This window comes from Halichoerus grypus, chromosome 10 (genome assembly GCF_964656455.1).
Source record: "Halichoerus grypus chromosome 10, mHalGry1.hap1.1, whole genome shotgun sequence".
Taxonomy (NCBI): Eukaryota; Metazoa; Chordata; class Mammalia; order Carnivora; family Phocidae; genus Halichoerus; species Halichoerus grypus.
Genome location: NC_135721.1, coordinates 25253490 through 25274200, shown reverse-complemented (window position 1 = coordinate 25274200; position 20711 = coordinate 25253490). Strand labels below are relative to the sequence as shown.

At 35.9% G+C, this 20711-nt stretch overlaps 1 protein-coding gene across 3 annotated transcripts in view; it reads left to right on the top strand.

Annotated features, from left to right (window-relative positions):
• MEMO1 (mediator of cell motility 1) overlaps positions 1–20711 on the top strand; it is a 120730-nt gene that overhangs the window by 82810 nt on the left and 17209 nt on the right. For 2 of the 3 annotated variants that reach the window (XM_078056144.1, XM_036119124.2), the window contains 2 exons: positions 374–485; positions 16944–17086. In XM_078056144.1, the coding sequence (XP_077912270.1) occupies positions 374–485; positions 16944–17086 (255 nt within the window). The remainder of the gene's footprint in view (positions 1–373; positions 486–16943; positions 17087–20711) is intronic. The other variant, XM_078056145.1, reaches the window with a different exon arrangement.

Genomic DNA, 20711 nt, shown 5'->3' with positions numbered 1-20711 from the left:
GTGGCTTTGCCATGTTTTACTAGGAGTTCTAATCAACTGTGTTCTTGTTGGCATGTGCTGCTTAAGTCAAGAAAAAGCTTAGCCCCAGAGGTGATTAGATGTAATAAAAAGAACTGATGAACATTTTAAATGATTATTTTTATATAACTGTGTAACATACGAAAATGCTGAGTAGTCATCACATGTATTAGTGCTTTGTTTGGTATGTAAAGAGCTAGTTTTTTCTTCTTTTTTAAAGATAAAAATGAAGGAAAATATTATGTGGTACTTCTATCTCTTGCCAAAGCATATAGTTTTTGTTACTGAATGGAGTCTCACAGAATAAGGATATACATTAATATATCTGTTTTACTATATTTTGAAATCTCTTTAGTTTACGGAGAACTATGGAAGACAGGAATGTTTGAACGCATGTCTCTGCAGACAGATGAAGATGAACACAGTATTGAAATGCATTTGCCTTATACAGCTAAAGCCATGGAAAGGTATATTGATTAATATAAGAAATCCCAGAGAAATCATAAGTATTAATTTCTTTGGAATTATTTTCACTGGGTAAAATAATCATTAGGATAAAGAGATTTAAAAACAATTTTTGTTATTTGAGGGATGGCTGGCTCAGTCAGTGGAGCCTGCAACTCTCAATCTCAGTGTTGTGATTTTGAGCCCTACATTGGGTGTAGAGATTACTTAAAAATAAAAAAATCTTCTAAAAAATTTTACTATTTGAAATGATGTAAAAATTTGAGATTGGGTGTTTCTAATGTGGATTGAAGTTGGTTTTGAGTAGTTTGCCTATAAAGGCTGAACATGTGAATTGACATGGTTTTTTATTAGGTGATAATGTTTTAAAAACCTCTGTGTGTATGTGAGTGGGGTGTGTGTGTGTGTCTGCCTTTTATTCATTAGACATTTATCTCAGAATAACATTCTTTTATGCTATAAGTAAGTAATCATAAAATTTTAGATTTGGAAGTAACATTGGAGCTCATTTATTTCATCCTTATGCAAAGTACCTGAATATTTTTTATGATATGCTTGGCAGATTATTGTTTGGTACTTGCTAAAGGTCTTCCAGTGGTAGGATGCTCATACGACTATTAAGTAGGATGAGGACAGGGACAATACCTATTTTATTCTCCACTTGTATCCCACTGCCTAGCACAATGCCCATTTCATAGTAGTCATTAATTTATTTTGTAAAATGAATTTTTTAAAGAGCTTTCTTTTAGGGCAGTATTCAAATTAGAAAGTCTTCCTTTTGTAGGTCACATATGTCTAATTTTTTCTTTTAAAGATTTTATTTATTCATTTGACAGAGATAGATACAGTGAGAGAGGGAACACAAGCAGGGGGAGTGGGAGAGGGAGAAGCAGGCTTCCAGCAGAGTGAGGAGCCCGATGCGGGACTTGATCCCAGGACCCCGGGATCATGACCTGAGCCAAAGGCAGATGCTTAATGACTGAGCCACCCAGGTGCTCCTAATTTTTTCATCCATTTCCTTTACATGGACTCCATATATAGTTTGACTAGTTCTAAATATGGTGAGATTATTCCTTCCCTGGATCTTGTCATTATATTCTCTTAGTAAAATACATGGTGTATTATATAGGTTTACAGTAAATATTTGTTAATTAAGTGTATTAATGAAGTCCAAGATCACATTGACATTTTTCATGTTGATATGGCTTACTTGCTATTGGCTAATAGATTTGTGGCCAGCTAAAGCCCAAGGCTTTTTCCTACAGTTAAGTTGGATTATTTTCTCTCTTGTACTTTTGTGGTTTCTTTTTAACCCTTAGTTACTACTGTTTAATTTTTCCTTGTTGGTTTTAGTCTATTATGGCACTCTTTTTGGATCATTTCTACTCCTAATTCTGTTATGAGAGAGTTATTTAACTTCTCTCATTCCACATCTATTCACAATGGTAACTGTGATGCATCGTGTAAACCTGAAGACGTTTCCAAAATATCAGTGTGATATTAAATTATAAGCAGTATAATTTTAGGTTAATTGTGTTTTACCACATTCTAATCCTTCAGAAATTGTTAAACCAATATATGCTGTTTATTTCCTGGAATGCTTGTATAATCAGGACATTCCATTCTTCAATTACATAGAATAATATAAAACTTTTGTTATTTCTTTTTTTTTTTTTTTAAAGATTTATTTATTTATTTATTTGACAGAGTGAGAGATAACGAGAGCAGGAACACAAGCAGGGGGAGTGGGAGAGGGAGAAGCAGGCTTCCTGCCGAGCAGGGAGCCCGATGTGGGACTCGATCCCAGGACCCTGGGATCATGACCTGAGCCGAAGGCAGACGCTTAACGACTGAGCCACCCAGGCGCCCCAAAACTTTTGTTATTTCTTGAAATATTTGCATATTTTGTCATGAGAAAATATATTTTAGATTTAAGAAAGCCAACAATATCCTTAAGGAAGTTTTAACAAAATAATATTTTTGTTGTTATTTCAAAAGTAAAACGTGTAATGTTGAAAATTTAGGAAAATAGTAACTTAAAATCAACCAAAATTCCTGTTCATAATTCCCCCTCTATTAAATAGTGTTAAATAACCACTATTAAATATATCACTTCTCAACAGACCTTCCCTCTCTCCCAGATTACATTTGCATCTCTAATACTGACTTTTAGAAAGTACCCAGTACTTTTCCTTTGTGGTCTTCGCTGCACTCACTACCTGTATTAGTTATCCATTACTGTGTGAGAGATTGCTCCAAAACTTAGTGGTTTAAAATCACAACCATTACTCTAAAAATTATTGCTCACAAATTTTAGGTCAGGAGTTTGGGCAGGGGACACCTTGCTTTGGTCCATGAGATGTTGACTGAAGTAAGTTGAATGAGGCTAATGGATCCAAGATGGCCTTGGTGTTAGCTTTTAGTTGAGACACCTCATTTCTTCTCTAGATGGTCTATTTGTTCATCAACCAGGGCTTTTCTCTCTTCTTGGCTTCTCTCTAGAAGGATAGCCTGCTTTTCTTTACATGGTGATTTCGGGTAACCAGAGAACAAAAACAAAAGTTCTCTGTCTCTTAAGGCCTCGGCCTGAAACTACACAGCATCATTTTTATCACATTCTCTTTTTAAAAGCAGAACACAGTATTAGCCAAGGTTTAAGGGAAGGCGAATTAGATTCCACTTCTTGATGGGAGGAGTAGCATGTGTATATTCAGGAATAGGAAGAATTGTTGGTAGCCATCTTTGCAGATGGACTATGTCACAGTTCTTCTGATGGACAATTCAGTGTCTCTCCACCATGCAGTACTCAGTCCTCCTAAGATGCCCAGAAATCTCATTCAGTTAGGACCTCAGGTTCAAAGTCCATTACCTTATGATCTGCATTAGGTCATGATGTGGATGAGGCTTTCTGGATATAGCTCCTCTTGATTTGGATACGTGTGAACTAAGAAGACAAGTTTTACCCCACCTGCCATTCACTCCATATACAATTTTGAGACAGGAATTTAAAAAAAATTGTTTTTAAAGATTTTATTTATTTATTTGACAGTGGTCGAGCACAGGCTGGGGGAGTGGCAGAGGGAGCAGCAGAGGGAGAAGCAGGCTCTCCACTGAGCAGGGAGCCTGACAAGGAGCTCGATCCCAGGACCCTGGGATCATGACCTGAGCTGAAGGCAGACGGCTTAACCACCTGAGCCACCCAGGCGCCCTGAGACAGGAATTCTTAACCACACAATAGATACTCGCTGTGGAGAGTGAAAGAATGGGAGGCATATAGCAGCCTGTGATCCAAAGCAATTCTGAAATCTAGTCAGGGAACAGAGAATGTTCTTTGATTAGGGCTTGTTCTGACTTGTAGTAGTGGCTTCATAATTCCTTACTTTTCCGAGCTCTTGGGGCTTGGTCTTTTGGGCTCTTGGCTCTACTCGCTGACTCATTTTTACTTCTCCATGAAATGGGCCTTGTTTACACCTGAGTATTCATTTCTGTCTGCTTCATGTACGTGACAGTTTGAAAACTTAAAAGCCTCTTTTCATTTGGAACAGTGTTTATTTTAGTCTAAACTGGTAGAACTCCATTAAACATTGTGGGTTTTCTGTATATCAGATTATAAGTGCATTCCATTAGGCAATAGTCACACCCACAGTTCAGTGAGTGAGAGGACTCTCTCTACTTTGGATCCCAATATAGGGTCCTGTAAGGTTCTTAGAAGCCCTTTTGCCTACCTAAGAGAGAATGTAAGCCCAATCTTATTAAGTCTTTCTGTGGTCTTAATAAAGGATTTTACAGATGAATTTTTGATTTGATGATTGTGAGCCCATGATTTATTGGCAGTACTCTGGATTTGATCTTTGTCTTCATGTTGTTTCTTTGACGGTCTTTTGCTATCTGTAGAGGCTAGTGACGAGAAACAGCTATTTTCCAACCAAGCAACTCTTGTTTAGAAATATTTCCTTTAAATTCTGCTTGTAATTCCTTAAAGCTCATGTTTTTCTTTTTTTACCTTCTCATACTTGGCTACAAAGTAGCCAGTGACACTTTGAATATTTTGCCTGGAAATCCTAGCTAGATCTATAATAGGTTCACTAAGTATATTTTTAATGTCCCAAGTTATTATACCTGTGATCATTCTGCTGATTGTTCTGCCCATATATAATATGGGCCCCTTTTCTTCTGGCCTTGTGTGGCCATTTCCTTACTGCTCTGGCAGTTCCCTGTCTCCTCCTCGCCCTTCCAGCTTCTGCCTGCCTCAGTGTCCTCAAAGCCAGTGTTTTAGGTTTCTGTTCCAGTAGTACCCTTTCCAAGCAACACTTTTTATCTCACGTAATTTGTAGCATAACAAATTACCTCAAAGTGCCTATGTTTTTTGCTTATGACTCTGTGAACTAGAAGTTTGGTCAGGGGTGAGTGGTGACAACGGGTCTGTGTTCCATCTGCTGCCAGTTGAAGCAAGCTGACTTAGGCTGAAGGCTCTAGGGCACCCTCACTTCTTGTCTGGGGCTGCGATGCTGGTTGTCTACTGAAGCACCTTTGTTCTCGTCTCGGTGCTCTCCATCTCACCTGTTGTCACTTATCCTTCAGGGCCTGTCTCTTCATATGGTATCCCTCTCCTCAGATAGGCGTGGACTATCATGAGGTACATGGCAGTTGAGGGCAGCAAGAAAGCAAAACTAGAAATTTTCAGGCATCTTAATATCTGGGTTTGGAACTGGCACAGTGTTACTTAGGCCTCATTCTCCTCACTGTAAGTTGCAAGGCTAGGTTCAAGGGGAGGGAGAAAGAGATTCTACTTTTGATGGGAGGGGTGACATGGGCATTCAGGAGTGGGAGGAATTTTCAGGGATTATACTTGAAGATAGCTTACCATACTACCACTGTAATTAAATAGCTCTTTTGGTGATTGCCTGCATATGTCCCCCTTCCTTGGTAGTCCCCTACCTGCTCCCTGCCTGAGGACAGCTTGTTTTTACTGTACTTTCTGTGCCCAGCTCAGGACCTGGTACACAAAAGGATTCCCGTAATTAACTGTTGAATGAATTAATAATGATCTTCCCATTATTAAATATTAAATTTTTTCCCAAAATGAGGTCAAATGTTCTTACTAACTGAGTTTCATATTATAGACATATTTCCATGTCATTTTTACTTCTTTTTATTGAGTATACGTAGAACTTTCTAGAATATGTCTGTATAATGCTTTAATCATTCGACCATTTAATTTTCTAACTTTTCTTTCATTTTTTTCACTATAGTCATTACAGATTTTTTAAATTAAATACCTAAGGTATTATTTATAATTCTGTGTGTTATCTTAAACAGATTTAAAGAATAATATTCATTAGAACTTTTAAAAGAAATAATGAGTAGTATAAGGGAGAAAACATAAAATGACCCATAATCTCCTTGCTTAGTTAACCCTATTGACATTAAAAAAATACTTGTACAGGACTGTACATGGTTTGAAGTGTCAACAGCATCAAGAAGCATAAAATGAAGAATTAAAGCCTCCCTACTTCCCCTCAACAGTGTTCATTTGAGAGTAAACATTGTTATGTATATACTAACATATATGTGCTTGTATGTTTATATTATCTATATAAGATTTATATGTACAAATACTTATTTGTGTAAATTAAAACATGTAAACAAGAGATCATATCTTACATACTTTATTCCGATCCTTTTTTCCATATATTATCTTTATTATTGAAATGCATAATAATTTTTACATCGCTTATAATTGTATTGAGAGAGTTAAGTTAGGATATATAGAAACCATCTATCTTGAAAAAAAAAAAACTAGTTAACTCTGAAGATTAATAGCATTGGATCCCAGCCCTTCTTTTTTCTTGTTCATTACCTTTAACATCCCCCCACATATTCCTCTCTCTGTATCATTCCCATTTACTGTTTGTTACAGTTTAAAATTTTAAGTAATTGTTTTGGGTAATTTATATGCAGTAAAATGTACTCTTTAAGGCATAGAATTCTATGAGTATTGACAAATTCAGAGTTGTATATATTCATCACAGTCCAGATATAAAACAGTTCCTTTTCGTCAACTTCACTATTTTTGTTCAGAAAAATGTGCAGAGTACATAGGATGCTTTAGTAACTTTGAAAATGTTTCATTGAGAGATATGGCACTATAAAACCATTCATGTTCACTATGAAAGTATCATCATTTTCTTCTTAGCCATTTAATACTTTCTGTTACTGCTAATATTTTGGAACATAGACAACTTGAAAGTACAGTACAGTGTATTTAAATATGTTCCATCTTCTGCTTTAGGTTCTAGCCAATCTTACAAATTCAGTGTGGTTAGGATTTGATAACTCTTGGAGTACTTAGACTATTATTAAAAAACAGCAACTTGATTTTACCCAGTTTACCCAGATTGTTAAGCTGCAGTCTTGTAATTCTTGTGTTTATCCATATTGATTATATGTTTGAGTTCCCTGAGTGAGAACACTACTATGGCTTTGTATGGTATTAAGTACTATTAACTGAACAGTTTTTCCTGTTCTTAATATCTTGCATTAGTATGGTACATTTGTTACAGTTGATGAAGAAATATTGATACATTATTAATAACTAGGTCCATAGTTTGATTAGGGTTCCTTTTTTGTGTTACATAATTTATGGGTTTTATCAAATGCCGGAAGTCCTTGTTATCTACCATTATAGTACCATACAGAATCATTTCACTGTCCTAAAAATCCCCTGTACTCTTCCTGTTCATCCTCTCCCCTTTCATTGCCCCTAACCATCCCCTGGTAACCATTTACCTTTTTACTATCTCCATAGTATATAGTCATATAGTTTCTGGAATGTCATATAATTGGAATCGTACAGTATGCAGCCTTTTCAGGTTGGCTTCTTTAACTTAATAATATACTTTCAATATTCCTCCATATCTTTTTTTGGCTTGATAGCTTATTTCTCTTTATTGCTGAAGAATATTCTATTTTATAGATGTTCACAGTTTATCCATTCACCTATTAAAGGATTATTGATATAGTTGGATTAATATCTGTCATATTTGTTACTGCTTTGTACTTATTGCCCGTGTTCTTTATTTCTTTTTTGTTTTCTGTTATTCTGCCTTCTGTGGTTTTAATTGAGCATTTTAATGATTCCATTTTTTTCCTCTCAGCATATCAATTATAGTACTTTTTTTAAAAACCTTTTTTAGTGGTTGCTGTAAGGTTTACAACATGCATTTGCAACTAATCCAAGTGCACTTTAAAATACCACTGTACTGCTTCACAGGTATGCAAGTACCTTGCGGTGTTTCCAGTTTGTCCTTCCTGTTCCTGGTAACACTGCAGTCATTCATAAGCTATGATTACAACGCGTTGTTACTCTTAGTTTTTGAAGAAATTGTTGTCTCTTGGATTAATTAAGAATAAGAAAAATCAAATGAAATAAACTAAAGATGTTATTTTATCTTTATTTCTTCTCTAATGTGCTTTCTTTCTTAAAGTAGATCTGAGTTTCTGACCTATATCATTTTTCCTCTCTCTGAAGAACTTTTTACTAGTTTATAGCTCTGATTTTATTCTCTAGTACTTGCTATTTTGGGTTGAAAAAGGAATTCTTTACCACCACCTCAAGAACATACTAGAGACTTCTTTTATGATGTTTCTTTAAGTCACAAATAATGTATTTTATTATATATGGGGAATAATTAGGTAGGCTAGCAAACAAAACTCATTTTGTCCCCCTAATGGCAATTCTCCTCCCTTAAGTTTTTTTTTTTTTTTTAAAGATTTTTTTTATTTACCTGACAGAGACACAGCGAGAGAGGGAACACAAGCAGGGGGAGTGGGAGAGGGAGAAGCAGGCTTTCTGCTGAGCAGGTGGTTTAAGACATTTCCTGTCAAGTTTTAAAAATTTTGGTTAATATGCATTTTTCAGATGTTACAGAGCTACTTAACTGTACTAACCTGTGTGCAAGGAATGATGGGGAATAGAAAAATAAGCAAACATTGTGTATTTCCTCAGCATATAGCCTGGTAAGAAAGATAAGAAATGTGGGGTGCCTGGGTGGCTCAGTTGTTGGGCGTCTGCCAGGGTCCTGGGATCAAGCCCTGCATTGGGCTCCCTGCTCAGTGGGGAGCCTGCTTCTCCCTCTCCTGCTCCCACTGCTTGTGTTCCCTCTCTCCCTGTCTCTCTCTCTCTGTCAAATAAATAAATAAAATCTTTCTTAAAAAAAGAAAGATAAGAAATGTATATAATTAGATGTAATATAATTCCAAAATGTATTAAGTGCAGTTGAAGAGTCTATGGGATCCCAAAAAGGGGATGTGGGAGCAGAGAGATAAACTTAGGGGAGCATATAAGTGGCTTCCTGGCATAGATAGCATTTGAGTGGACTTTGAAGATGGCTGTAATTTTCACAAAGTGGGGCAGGTTTCTGTGGGAAAGGGAGTTCTGTAAATAGAAAGTATAGGAGTAGGAAAACCTGGGGCTTAAGAACGGAAAGCTATTTACCTTAGCTTAAGGAAGTTGCGAAAAGGCTTGCCTAGTAACTGAGGTACGTCTGTAGATGTTTTTTGTTTGGCCTGTATAGTTAGAAAAAGTTTTCTTTATATATGAATATTTTTAATTGGATATTAGTCCTACCACTTCCTGTTATCTTATACCTTATCCAACTTTTAATGCAGGTATAATACTAACCTGGAGCTGGAGGCATTTGGGTAGGTGACCTGTAGAAACACAGAGTAAGAGAGGCAGGATTTGGAAGTTGGAACAGTAGGTTGGGACCATTTTATAGAGGTCATTGAATGTCATTGTAAGATATTTGTATTTTATTCTGTGATTGGTATAGAGCTAGTAAAAGTTCCTCGTCAAAGGAAGGACATGGTTAGAACTTGAAATCATAAGCATATTACTCTTTTTTTCTTTTCTTTTAAGTAGGTTCCATGTCCAGTGTGGGGCTTGAACTCACGACCCTGAGATCAAGAGTCGCATGCTCTACCGACTAAGCCAGCCAGGTGTCCCAAATACTACTCCTTGACGGTGTGATGGTACAGTGCAGGATGGATTAGAGTTGGAAAGGGTTGTTAGAAGTAGTTTAGTAAAGAGATCATGGGGCTTTGAACTAAGGCAGTGGCAGATGGGTTAGCTAACCGAGCAGATGGTGGGAGACACTGGAAGGTTAGAATCTGCAGAACTTGGTCAATGTTTCTGTCTGGGGGAGTAACATGGTTTTAAGAGCATGCAGGAGTGAAAGGCCTAATAATGTGCCATTATCAGAGATGGTAAAGCCAGAAATAGGTATAAGTTTAAGGGAATATAGGGCATGGAAATGTTGACTTGTTCTTAATAAAATATGGGAATTCATAATTTTGACAGCAAGCTTAACCAATTTGTGATAAGATTATTTTGCTTCAGGTGGTTGAGTAGTAGCTGAAATATGCCTGCCCTTGTGTAAACCTTTTTTCTCAGTATTCTTACTCAAATGGAAATTAAGAAAGATACCTGACCTTTGAAGTTCATTTTGGTAATCTGATTAGATTCACTTAACTGATGAAACAGCAAAGACTTATAATGACTTAAATATTTTTTAAAGATTTTATTTATTTATTTATTTATTTTTAGATTTTATTTATTTTTCAGCAGAGAGATAGCGAGAGAGGGAACAGAAGCAGGGGGAGTGGGAGAGGGAGAAGCAGGCCTCCTGCCAAGCAGGGAGCCCGATGTGGGACTCGATCCCAGGACCCTGGGATCATGACCTGAGCCAAAGGCAGACACTTAATGACGGAGCCACCCAGGCGCCCATATAATGACTTATATCTTAATCTGAGTTGTCATTGATAGCTAGCTTGCCTCCCTGTTTTCCCTCTCTCTTCCTCCTTCCCCAGTTCTTTGGTTCTGCCTGATGTTTTCTGGATCTTTTTAGTTTGTTCTTTCTTATAGTGAGTGAAAGTATTCTGTACAAAGTCTATATGCATGTCTCTGTGGTCTGAAGGTGAATTTGATCAGAAAGAAAAGATGAGAAATTATTTTTTATAAGGCTCCCCTAAAACTCTGCAGTTATGATTCCTTTATGCCACTTTGCCTTTAACACCTGTTTCAAGGGTTCCACCACCAGCCTTACATTTGAAGGTTCATTAGAAGGACTCACAGTTTATTCATGATTATGGTTTATTGGAAAAGATAGGATACACAAGAGGACCGGCAAGGGAAAAGGACACACCAGGCAGAATCTGGAGGGATCCAGGTGGAGGCTTCCGACATTCTCTCTCTCATAGGATGGGCTGAATAGAATGTGCTTCCTCCACCAGTGTAACACATGTGCAATTTTTCTGGCCAGGGAAGCCTGCTTTAAGATTCAAAATCCAGGATTTTGATTGGGGGCTGATCATGTAGGGACTCTCTGCCTGCCTAAATAGCCCCAGCTACTGAAATTCTAGACTCTCAGAAGGAAAGTGGGTGTTTGCCATTATCATTTTGTTTACAATCCAGGTTAACTGGTACGGTGTCCCAAGTGGGTAAAACAGCCTTAATCAACGTAAGGAAGGAACAATGTAAGAGCCAAGGGCTAGTCTTTACAAGCAGCCCCTTCTAAAAATTGCTGCAACAGACCTGCTAGGTTAATTCTCCTGCAAGATTCCCATTCCTCTTTTTCCAATTCGAGGCTGCCATAAGTTTCTGACTCAATTAAATGCCGTTCTAATGCTTCTTATATCTTGTGTTTGTATTAGATCTTAAAATTTTACTTTTCCTTTCTGATTGTGGCCTCAGTCAAGGTCCTCAGATACTAGAATGTAGATTTTTAATGCACTGTGCCTTCAAGAGTATTGGTGATATAGTAATATTTGTTTTCAAAGGGAGTGTTCCTCTCATGGTTCTGGGATTTCAGTTCTTTTTAGTCTGTTACACATCTTGGATATATTAATTTTCTGCGGTATGGTTTAAAGTATAGGACAGAAAAAGAAGAGATAAAACTTTCCTCTCCATTACTGAAGTGCTCATAAGAGCCTTGTAAGCAAGGTAAGTATTATTAACTCTATTTCTACTAATGACCAGTTGAGGCTTAGGGTGGTTCTAGGTAACCTGCTGCAGGTAGCACAGTTTGCAGGGGGCAAAGGTGGGTTTTCTTTTTTTTTTTCTTTTAGCAGCTCTATTGAAATATGATTTACATCCTATAAAATTCACTCACATAAGAGTACAACTCAATGATTCTTAGTTAAATTTATAGAGTTGTGCAATCATTCTCATAATCTAGTTTGAGAATATTTTCATTACACAAAAAAGAAACCTTGTGTGCATTTGAGGGCAGTTCCGGCTCTGACTCTCAATTTTTTTTTTTTTTAAGATTTTATTTATTTATTTGGGAGAAAGAGAGAGCATGATCTGGGGGAGAGGCAGATGGAGAGGGGGATGCAGACTCCCTGCTGAGCAGGGAGCCTGACGCGGGGCTCCATTCCAGGACCCTGGGATCATGACCTTAGCCGAAGGCAGACGCTTAATCGACTGAGCCACCCAGGTGCCCCTCTGACTCTGATTCTTAAGCAACCATTTATCTGATTTCTGTCTCTGTAGATTTGTATTTTCTGGAAATTTCATATGAATGGAATCATATGAAATGTCTTTTGTATCTATCTATCCTTTTCCCTTAGCATACTGTTTTTGAGGTTCATCCATGTTGTAGTATATATCAATAGTTCATTCCTTTTTATTGCCAAAGTTATTACATTATGTGAATATACCATATTTTGTTTATCCATTCACCAGTTGATGGACATTTAGGTCACTTCCATTTTTGGCTAGTAGGAATAATGTTATAAAGATTCTTCTACAAGTCTTTTTGTGAACATATGTTTTCATTTCTCTTGAATAGATACTTAGGAATGATGTGGCTGGGTCCTATAAATCTATGTTTTAACTCTTTCAGAAACTGCCAAACTATTTTCTAAAGTGATGGCACCATTTTATATTCCAGCAGCAATGCGTGAGGGTTCTAGTTTCTCTCTATTCTGGCCAATACCTGTTATTGTCAGTCTTTTTGATTATAACCATTCTGATCGATGTATAGTGTAACCTCATTTGGTGTTAATTTGCATCTTTCCAGTGACTCATGATGTTGAGCAACTTTTCAGTGTTGTTATTAGTCATTTGTATGTCTTCTCTTGTGTAATATCTGTTCATATATTTTGCCCTAGTTTAAATTTGATAATTTGTCTTTTTACTGAGTTGTAGGAGATTTGACGTATTCTAGATACAGGTTATTTTGCTTTGTTGAAGAGCAAAAGTTTTTGATGAATTCATTTTATCATTTTTTTCTTGTGTGGATTTAGCTTTTGGTGTATTTAAGAAATCTTTGTTTAATTCAGGGTAACAGAGATTTTCTCTTCTTGAACAGGAATCAGCAAACTACCCTCTGCAGACCACATCTGGCCCACAACTTGTTATTGTAAATGTTTTATTGGAACATAGCCATCCACACCCACTCATTTACATATCACCTGTGGCTGCTTTCTCTTTACAGTGACAGTTGAGTAGTTATGGAGATTGTATGGCACCCAAAACCGAAAATATTTATTATTTACTTTGTGGACCCTTTAAAAAGATTGTTGCTGACCCCTGTTCCAGAAGTGTTGTTATTTTAGCTCTTATAGATATGTCTATTACCCAATTTGAGTTAATTCTTGTGTGTGGTATAAGGTAAAGATCTAAGTTCACCTTTTTTTTTTTTTTATATGGTTGTTCAGTTATTCCAGTACCATTTATTGAAAACACTATCCTGTAAGTAATGAGTCATTTTCCTTTTGCTGCTTTTAAGATTTTCTCCATGTCTTTGACTTTCATCAGTTTTATTATAGTGTATCTAGATGGGTATCTCTTTGTGCTTATTCTACTTTGGGTTGTTGAGTCTCTTGGAACTGTAGATTAATGTTTTTCATGAAATTTGGAAAGTTTTCAGCCATTATTTCTTCTGCTAGTTTTACTGTACCTCTTTTTGGGACTCCTGTTGTATGCATCCTGGTATGTTTGATGTTGTCTACAAGTCTCCAGTGCTCTGTTCTTTTTTCTTCAAATCTTTTTTTTTTCTCTCTACAGATTGGATGATTTATTTTATCTTTAATTTCACAGCTTCTTTATGTAATATTTTCAGACCATCTAGTAAATTTTTAATTTCATTTGCTATACTTTTCAACTCTAAAATTTCCATTTAGTTCTTTTTAATAGCTTGCATTTCTTTGTTGATATTTACTACTTATTTAGTCATTGCCATATTTTAACTTTTTAAAGCATAGTTTCCTTGATTTTTTTGAACATATAATAATTATTTTGAAGTCTTTGCTAAATCTGGTCCCATGTGGATACAGCTTCTAATGGCTACTTTTTTTTTTCTTTTTCCCCTGAGAATGTGTTACACTTTCTTGTATTTGTGGCTCGTAATTTTTTCTTAAAACTGGACTCTTAAAATCATGTATTATAGCAACTTGATTCTGGTTTTATTAAAATTTTCTACAGGTGGTGGTGGTGGTGGCGGTTGTTTCATTCGTTCTTCATTCACTTTTTTTTTTTTTTTTTTGAGTAACTTTGTTGGCCTGGTATGCAGAATTTACCCCTCCCAAAATTGTGGCTACTGATGTATCTCCTCAGCTTTTCAAAATTTCTTATAATTTGGCTTTCTAGAGTTCACCTTTGTGTCTGCATTGCTTAGTGCTTAGCTAATGATGGGTTGGAGGCTGTGATTGAACACCTTGGGCCAGTAAGGCTTTCATCCTCTGCTGGTGGATTAGGTATAGTTTGGGGAGCATAATCAAAATTTGGGCCATTTTCTAGCTTGCCTCCTTTCCTTTCTCTTGGGTCTTCTCTGGTCTCCCTATGTGTGCACGCGGATTTCCAGTCAGCCTGGGATGTGTGATGTTGGTTTCTCTCAGGTCTCCACTTTCCCTTGGGCATGCTCTCCTAATTAGCTGGCATTTTGGGGTAGCTTGGGACCTTATGGGTCTCCCCTGCACATTTGTGCTTGCTGCCTTCTACTCAGACGGGGTTATGTGGAGGGCATCAATCCTTTCTTCAGAATATGTGAATTTATCGGGTCCCTCTGTGGCTCTCTTCTTTCCAGAATCTCCCTGTTGAATTTCTAGGTACTCCTCAGGTTTGTGGCTTGCCGCCACTGGTGCTGTAATCTCAGGCTACCAGAGCTACAGGCCTTTCTGTTTCCTGCTGGGTGTGAGTTTTCTGCTCTCAGCTCCAAATCAAAGTCAGTTCCCTTCAGCAATGAAGCTGCTGGTTTTCACAGCCAACCTCATCACGTTGGTGGAGTGGGGCAGGGGGATGGAGGTAGCTCCTGGTAAGAAGCCAGACTCCTACTGTTCTTCCCGAGAAGTTCAGTTATTTTACATGAATAAACTATTCTTATTGTGTTTTTTGTCTGGTTAATTTCTAGAGCACAAAATGGTTTTTTTTTTTTTTTTTTTTTTGACAGTTTTGTAATTATTTTTTGAGGGTGAGATTTTGTACACCCTCGCTGGGGAAGACCAAATTGACAACTTGAATTCTAAAATCTAGGAATATTACATTTCAAAGCCAAATGTTCTTTTTTCTAATTCATACTTTGTGGAAATACAGAACAACAAGTAAATTTTTTTTTTTTTTTTTTAGAAATAACAAGGAGGTAGATGTTGATTCAAAGCTTAGATTTCTAAGTATGAGCCTTTTACTTTGGTATAGATAGATTTGCAAGCTGAGGCTGAGGGTAAGTGAATGGTTTGGTGGCTCTATGGAATCGTAGACATGTATTATTTCTTTAGAGTGAGCCAATGATTGTTGACAAAGTACTTTCCCGGTAGTGTTTCTTACTTCGTAGCAATTTTAAAAAATAGATACTGTAATTATGATCATTTTACAGATAAGGAAATACATTTTTAGATTAGTAATTTACCCACCCTCTCAACTTTTATTATGTGACGGAGATGGTACTTGAACCTATTTCTTCTGACTTCTTGTTTTTTATACTCTATGTAACTGCGCCCCTACCATGTTATATAATTACTTACATACTCCGTGATGATCTTTATTTATTTATTTATGTAGATAGTACTTGAAGTTAGAACAGTTCATAACAATCTTCTTGAATTTTTACTAGAGCTCAAATTCTTTCCTTTCAAATGATAATCACTCTTAACTTATTGAAGAGCCCCTATTCATTCATGCAGTTGTTCAGCAAACTGGTAAAAGAGTCAGAGAAAGAGATATTCCATGGCAGCTTCCTCTGCCAGCTTCCTCTTTTTTTCTTACTCCATAGATGCAGATTCTGCCCAAGAAGCCCCTGCATTGCAGAGGGACTGGAGATCTGTATGATCTGTTTATTTCGCAATTGACAAGGGTAAGGGGGTCTTTCTGGGGGAGGCGCTTGGGTGCCCTGAATTTAGCTTTATGAAGCTGGGCTAACACTTATTTTGGGAATAAACTTAAACTTAGTATTTTTAAAAACTCTTTTATGAATTCTGTTTGTCCTACATCAGTTAAGTGTCAGATTATCATATTAAAAAGCATTTATTATAATGGTGATTTTTTTTTTTTTTTTAAAGTCCTGTTCAGAACAAGTCAGACAAACATGATTCACGCTTCTAAAATTCCAATCTGGGATCATTTAGAATATAAATAATATTGAATATATGTAAGTAAAATTTCACTGTAATGAAAATTTTAAAAGGCTTTGGATGAACATCTATTTCTATAGCCCATCATAGTTATTCTTTATTAATCTGCTCTGTTCCTTTTCCATAAATCTGTCAATCTGTAGAGTGAAAAAGGGACTTGTGGGTATGTCATAAACATTGTGGGTGGGTGTGGTGTCTTTTTCTTGCTGCTAGAAATTAATACCTACTTCCTTGAATTCTATGTCCACCCTAGATGCCAGTGAAATTTGAGTTGTATCTTCATACTGTCCTGTATCTCTTTATTAGTGTAGGTATAAGGTGCAGTTGGTGTTTCTTATGGGAGCCAAGATTAAGTTTTGTAGGTCTCACTTGGCAGGTTTATAAAGTGCCAGAAGTGGTGGTATTTATAACAGGATAGGATTAAAATATTGAGGAAGAGTTTAATGCTCTTTTAAAATTGCGGAAGGATTAGGCAGATGATTGTAGCTTTGATGGGTAGTTGAGAAGACTTGACTTGGTGATGGTCTGATGGGCTTATTTTTATATTTGAGGACATTATTACACCTGCTAGTAAAATAGCTTTGTTTACCTAAAGAAGTATTGTACATTTCTGTATTTAAATAGATATTTTTAGTATTCTGTATCTCTCTTATTTTTAAATGGTCTTCTTTAAACATTTCATTTATAGATTAAAAAATTCAACAGTATGTATCTTACTATTACCATTATTAATAAATGTTCCACTTTTTAGTGCCAACACATTGGAAAACTATTTTTATTCTTCTACTTCTTAAATGACTTTTTTTTTTTCTTTTTCTGTTTTCTTTAAGCCATAAGGATGAGTTTACCATTATTCCTGTACTGGTTGGAGCTCTGAGTGAGTCAAAAGAACAGGAATTCGGAAAACTCTTCAGTAAATATCTAGCGGATCCTAGTAATCTCTTTGTGGTTTCTTCTGATTTCTGCCATTGGGGTAAGTTCTAGATTTTAACGTATTATGGTAGATAATATATACTTGTGGTTAATGGTATCTTTTCACTCTAAGCTCTGATTTTCAGTTCCTTATCACTTCCCTTGGAAAGTTTTACTTTTATCTGCAATGTTTAAAAGTGAATAAAAAAGTCTTTTAAAAAGGATCAGATTATGATAGTGGATTATGGATACATTTCCAAAGGCGACTGGTATAATTGGATTCACACTGTGAGGGCATCCTTGCTTAGCCACTTACATTAGTGGGAGTTAAGATCTTTTAACCCTATTTCCAGGTTGAGTTGAGTGGTAGATTCTCTGAAGTTAGTTTTTTTCATAGATAATAACAAATACTCTTCTTTAGAAGGTAGAAGAGCACTGTGTGCTATGCCAGTCCTTTTCCGCATTTCTTTTTTTGTAATTAGTGTTTTTTTCTTTCTACTTTTCCTTTGGTACTTAATTTTTGCCATCAGTTTAGAACTACCCTCCAAAGAATGTAACATGTTGGCTATTAGCATTGTGGTCTTCATTGGTAATGGTTTATAAGGGTAAGGACTCTTAAGTGATTTTTGTTATTGTGAATAAAAAGAGTAAGGAAACTTCACAGTAAATAGATCATAAAGAAAGACATTTGTGGATGCCTCTTTGAGTAAATTTTATTTTTTGAGTCTTTGAATATAATTTGCTCTCCTTTATCCATTGCTGTTCTAGAGTATTTTTGAATCCTGTTCCTTTTAGGACATCTCTCATTGGCTTGAGGATGCCAATATCTGTTCATCCTTCAGTTATTTCTTTGATTATAGAGAAAACATAAGGCACAAGACTATAAATTTTAAGATAGAGTACTAGAATGGCCAGAAAAACATCCTCAATGAGATATAGGGAGCCCTGGCTTTATGTGTCTTAAGCATTGATTACCAGAGTTGACTCAATATCTGTCCTGGTTAGGCTGGTATTTTCTCTTACCTTGCTCTGTGAATGGCGTTGAGATCATTTTAAGAGAGCTATCCTCCCTTATAGATAAGTATTTTGGTTTAAGGCACTAATTTCTCATCTGGGGCTGATTGTCTTATGAGGGGGCATTTGGAAATGCCTGGAGACATTTTTGGTCATTACAGTGGGGTGGGGTTGGAAGTGGGGATGCTTTAGGCATCTACTTAGTGGAGTCCAGAGAAGCTGCTAAATAAACATCCTCTAATGCCCAGGACAGTCCTCATCAAAGAATTATCCTGCCCCAAATATCTAGTGCTGAGGTTGGGAAGTCCTGGCTTAGGGTATGCAGGTAGGTATGCTACCTTACCAAACTCCCTAAGAGGTTCTCAGGGTTCTTTAATAATCAATTCTATTGGCTAGTTGGTACCTTTGGCAGAAGTTATTTTTTATGGATTATAAGTATATTACTTAGATGTGAGGACTGGGTAGATGCTTGGAAATTCTGATGTTTAGTCATAGTTGATCTTAAAAACTAAGGAGTATCATTATTGAAAAAAGGGTATTTTTCTCAGTATTGTGAATTTGCGTTGGTAATAAAGCATGTCCGTATGTTTTAGAAATTAAAAATTCTTGAAGCATGTGTCCCCTCCCTCTTCACTTTTAAGGCTCTTATGAATCACTTTAAATTACTTTTATGATTTAAATAATCAGTTCCCCTGATATTGTTCTTTAGAATCTGGGTTCTCCCTCAAGGTTGGTACCATGTGCAATCACAGCATAAATCCACACAAAAATCAGTAGATGCTTTAAAATTGCTCTTTTCTGTTGAATCATTCTTTTTACCTCATTAATGAGTTCTAAAGCAAACAAGCCCTAGTCCAAGTACTGTATTTAAGTACAATATTGAGAGAGAAAGATGAATTTTATAGTCTACCTAGATTCTTGGAAAGTTATTTAGGCCATTTGATCTTCTGTGTTGTAGAAAATTTTGGCATTTAAATTGTAAGCTAGGATTTCCTGGTGCTAATTACAAATAAGAACTCAGAATTTCCAAAGGTTGGTAGATGTTAGTTATGAGAATTATCCAGAGACTAAAACATATTTATATTTACATTTGGTGGTTAAGTAATAGAACTTTTCCAAGTGTTTGTTTTTTTAGTATCACTGTCACTAACAATACTCATTAAGTGCTTACTTTGTACTTATGGAAAGCACTGTACTAAATCTTATTAGGAAATTCGATGAAGATCTGGGGATAAGTGGAAGGTGTTGCATGGATACTGTTCCAAGATTGGTAGTTTCCCTTCTACAATAGTAATAATAACCATCATTCTTGTAAAGTAAGATTCATTTTCTATTTTATATGCCTAATTGAAGTAATATGAATAATTGGCTAGTTATGGGTTAAAATGTCTTAGAAATTTTCATATTTCTCAAATTTCATGCTCTGGTGACATTGGTCATCTTTTCTAAATTAATGAATGTTATACTTCCATTTCAAAAATCTAGTTTTTTCTTCTGAGGATATTTCTTAATGGTTTCTCCTTCTTCTTCTTGTCCTTCTTCTTCTTCTTTGTAAGGATACTATATAGATTGATTTTACCATATCAAAGTAATGATAACACTGAATTAGAAATCATTTCACAGGAAGAATTCAGCTCCTCACATACTCAGAGATATTAAAAGTTTCATTGAGTTAAGCTGTCAACACCCTGTACATTTCTAAATAGCTGATTTTTGAGGAAAAATCACTTAATTGATTATGGTACAGTTGACAAGTTACTCAGATGCCTACAGTGGAATTTCGTTTTGTTCAATAATGTATTAGACTACTAGCAGTGACAACATTTTTCATTTCTATTCATTATTTCTATTATGTCCAGCTTCTGTTAAAAATAAGGCAAGAGGTTTGGTGTTAGAGACAGTGATTGGAAGGGTTTTGCCTGGTTGATTTTACTTGTTAGCCAATATCCATTACAAGAATGACTTTATTTTTTTTAAGTGTACTTTGCTTTAAAAATTTTCGTCTTTCAGATCCCATTTAAATTTTATAAGGACTTGAAAAAAACATCAGAGAGAGAAAAAGTAGGAAAATTAAAATATTCTCAAGTTTTCTTTTTGGGTGGGAAAAGCTAAGGGAGAGTGGGAACCTAGATTCTATTATGCCCCTTCTTTTTGTCCCTTCATTTGAATACCCCACCCCGCCAGAAAAAAAAAAAAACCCTCACCATTTCAATTTCTGTCTTTTATCGTTAGTCTGAACCACATGAAAATTAGCCCAATAGGGTCATGTTTCCTAGTTAACACTTGATGATCTACCTCATTTCACCCTTCCTGCTACTACCAAGGATTGTGGTCTAAGTGAAGGACATTTGCTGCTAGTATTTGATTTTTACTATGGTTAGGTAATGTTATCTCCATACTTTTTCTGATCAAGTTTCTTGTCCTATAAGATGGCTCCATATAAGAGAATTTTGACTGGGCCTATTTTAGTTTTTCTAATTGGTGGAATTTTCGTTCTGTTTTCCTAACTTTCGTTTTTGCTCTTCTCCATATATATAATATATACTGTTAATATTTATACTTTCCTGATCTCCCTGAAATTTATATTTTCACATTTAGATTATTGACAGCTTTCATTAACATAATTTCTAATTAACTTCTAAGAAGTTTCTAAATGAAACTGCATCTAACAG